This window comes from Gastrolobium bilobum, unplaced genomic scaffold (assembly GCF_033153095.1).
Source record: "Gastrolobium bilobum isolate Gb01-03AN ecotype WA unplaced genomic scaffold, APGP_CSIRO_Gbil_v1 utg38683, whole genome shotgun sequence".
NCBI classification, from domain to species: Eukaryota; Viridiplantae; Streptophyta; class Magnoliopsida; order Fabales; family Fabaceae; genus Gastrolobium; species Gastrolobium bilobum.
In genome coordinates this window covers 1-2,145 of record NW_026899857.1, presented here as the reverse complement: position 1 = coordinate 2,145, position 2,145 = coordinate 1, and the positions used below count along the sequence as shown (strand labels likewise).

The following is a 2,145-nucleotide window of genomic DNA, read 5'->3' as shown; positions in this document are numbered from 1 at the left end:
AATTTGATTTTTGAATTCTGAATGGTGAGAGGCAACTTATTTAATGTTGACAGCCTTACAGGCAACTCATTGGAATTGGTCAGCTGATTCAATTGCTTTTTACATTGGAATTGCTCATCTGAATTTTAAATTTTGAAATGGAATGACTCAGCTGTTTTAATTGCTTTATACATTGAAATTGTTCATCTGATCAATAAATTTGAATTTTGAATTTAAAATATGGATGGTGGGAAAAGATTTGGAAAGTTTTGGGTCATCTAATTTAAAGGAATTCCATTCTTTGGCAAGTTTGCTGATGTGTCGCTTTCTCTTTCACTTTCAGCTTTGTGTTCACACTACAGAATTATAAAAACCTTTCCTTCTTTGGTAAATCAGTGAATAAAATAAAATAAATATAAAACAAAATCAATTTTTCAAGATTAATTCGATGGACAAGATTTTTTGATTTAAATCAATGGTCAAGATTTGTTATAAATGTTGGTGGCAGACAACTCATTAATGTATATTCATAGGGGTATTTGTTTCTTCTTTTACAAGAAAAAGGAATAGTATTCCTGCCCAAACATAAATTGTGTGATCCATAAGTCAAAAGAATAAAAAAAAAAAAACATTAAACAACAACATTAAAAATTTGTAAGGGTGTTGTTCTCTCCTACGACAGGAGAAAAACAACACCCTTATTCATATTATTATTTTTTTATCAACATGTAACACAGCACATGCAATTAAGCAACCAAGCTTAAAAGCATGCAATTGTGAATGCATATAAGGATTATGATACTTATATTATATATCGAATTTTCTCCTTTTAAGATTATGATTGCTATTTGTAAAAAATTAATTCAACCCAAAAATTTAAGCAGTTGGATAAGGACAATTTTAATGGTTTATATTATTCTTTGACACACACCGTCACGCAAAAGTTTTTTGAACTTGAAGCGTGGACGTTGCACAAGCCTGATTTTTGATTTACTTCGTGATTTACTTAATTCCATTAGAAAATGGGGCGGCAAGGATTGAATTCGTAACCTTATAATTACTGAAGCTTTGATACATGTAAAGAAACTTAAGCTGTTGTGTGAGGGCCTTCTAATGATTTATATTATTCTTTAACACTATTTGTTGTTCCTTTGGCAGAACTTGAGAAACACATTGATGATCTTCATGTCCTCATATCTACACCATTTCACCCTACCTATGTCACTTCGGAAAGAATAAAAAAAGCTAAAAATTTAGAGCTTCTTTTGACTGCTGGCGTTGGTTCTGATCACATTGATCTTAAGGCTGCTGCTGCTGCTGGTTTAACTGTGGCAGAGGTCACAGGAAGCAATGTAGTGTCTGTTGCTGAAGATGAACTCATGAGAATCCTCATTCTAGTGAGGAATTTCTTGCCCGGGTACCATCAGGCTAGTACTGGAGAATGGAATGTTGCTGAGGTTGCACATAGAGCTTATGATCTTGTTGAAGGAAAGACTGTTGGAACTGTTGGTGCTGGACGTACTGGGAGGCTTTTACTCCAAAGGTTGAAACCCTTTAACTATAACCTTCTATATCATGATAGAGTTAAGATGGAAGCTGAATTGGAGGAGCAAATTGGAGCTAAGTTTGAGGAGGACCTTGATGCAATGCTTCCAAAGTGTGATGTAATTGTTATCAATACCCCTCTCACTGACCAGACAAGGTACAACTTAATGCCAATCCAATGAAAGAATTTTTAAAACTTGAAATTTTAGCCATTTATAATTTTTATGGGCAATGCATGATCACATGGAATTCATAGCTAATCCAATGTAGAAATGACTAAATAATTTGCTTGAATGATGAACATAACATGTATATTCTAAGCATTTTGTTGGTGGGACAATTCTTTGATCATTTTTCAATAATGAGTAGTAACCAAAGTTTTTTATGATTCAGGGGATTGTTTGACAAAAATAGAATTGCCAAGTGCAAGAAGGGTGTCTTGATTGTTAACAATGCTCGTGGGGCAATTATGGATACCCAAGCTGTTGCTGATGCTTGCTCTAGTGGGCACATAGCAGGTAATTCTAAAATCAGCTGATAAAAATTTGTGTGTTTCCAACAACACAAGAGATTATTGTTGAAGTAATGTGACAACTTTCATACTAAGTTGTTTAGAGGTGA

The 2,145-nt window shown here is 33.7% G+C and overlaps 1 protein-coding gene across 1 annotated transcript; it reads left to right on the top strand.

Moving 5' to 3' along the window:
• Positions 1-223: 223 nt before the first annotated feature.
• On the top strand, positions 224-2,042 carry LOC133293957 (formate dehydrogenase, mitochondrial-like; the record flags this gene model as incomplete). Its single annotated transcript, XM_061492587.1, has 3 exons — positions 224-287; positions 1,138-1,681; positions 1,918-2,042. Coding segments are annotated over exons 1-3 (733 nt in total), but the record flags the coding sequence as incomplete, so codon positions are not given.
• Positions 2,043-2,145: the final 103 nt, after the last annotated feature.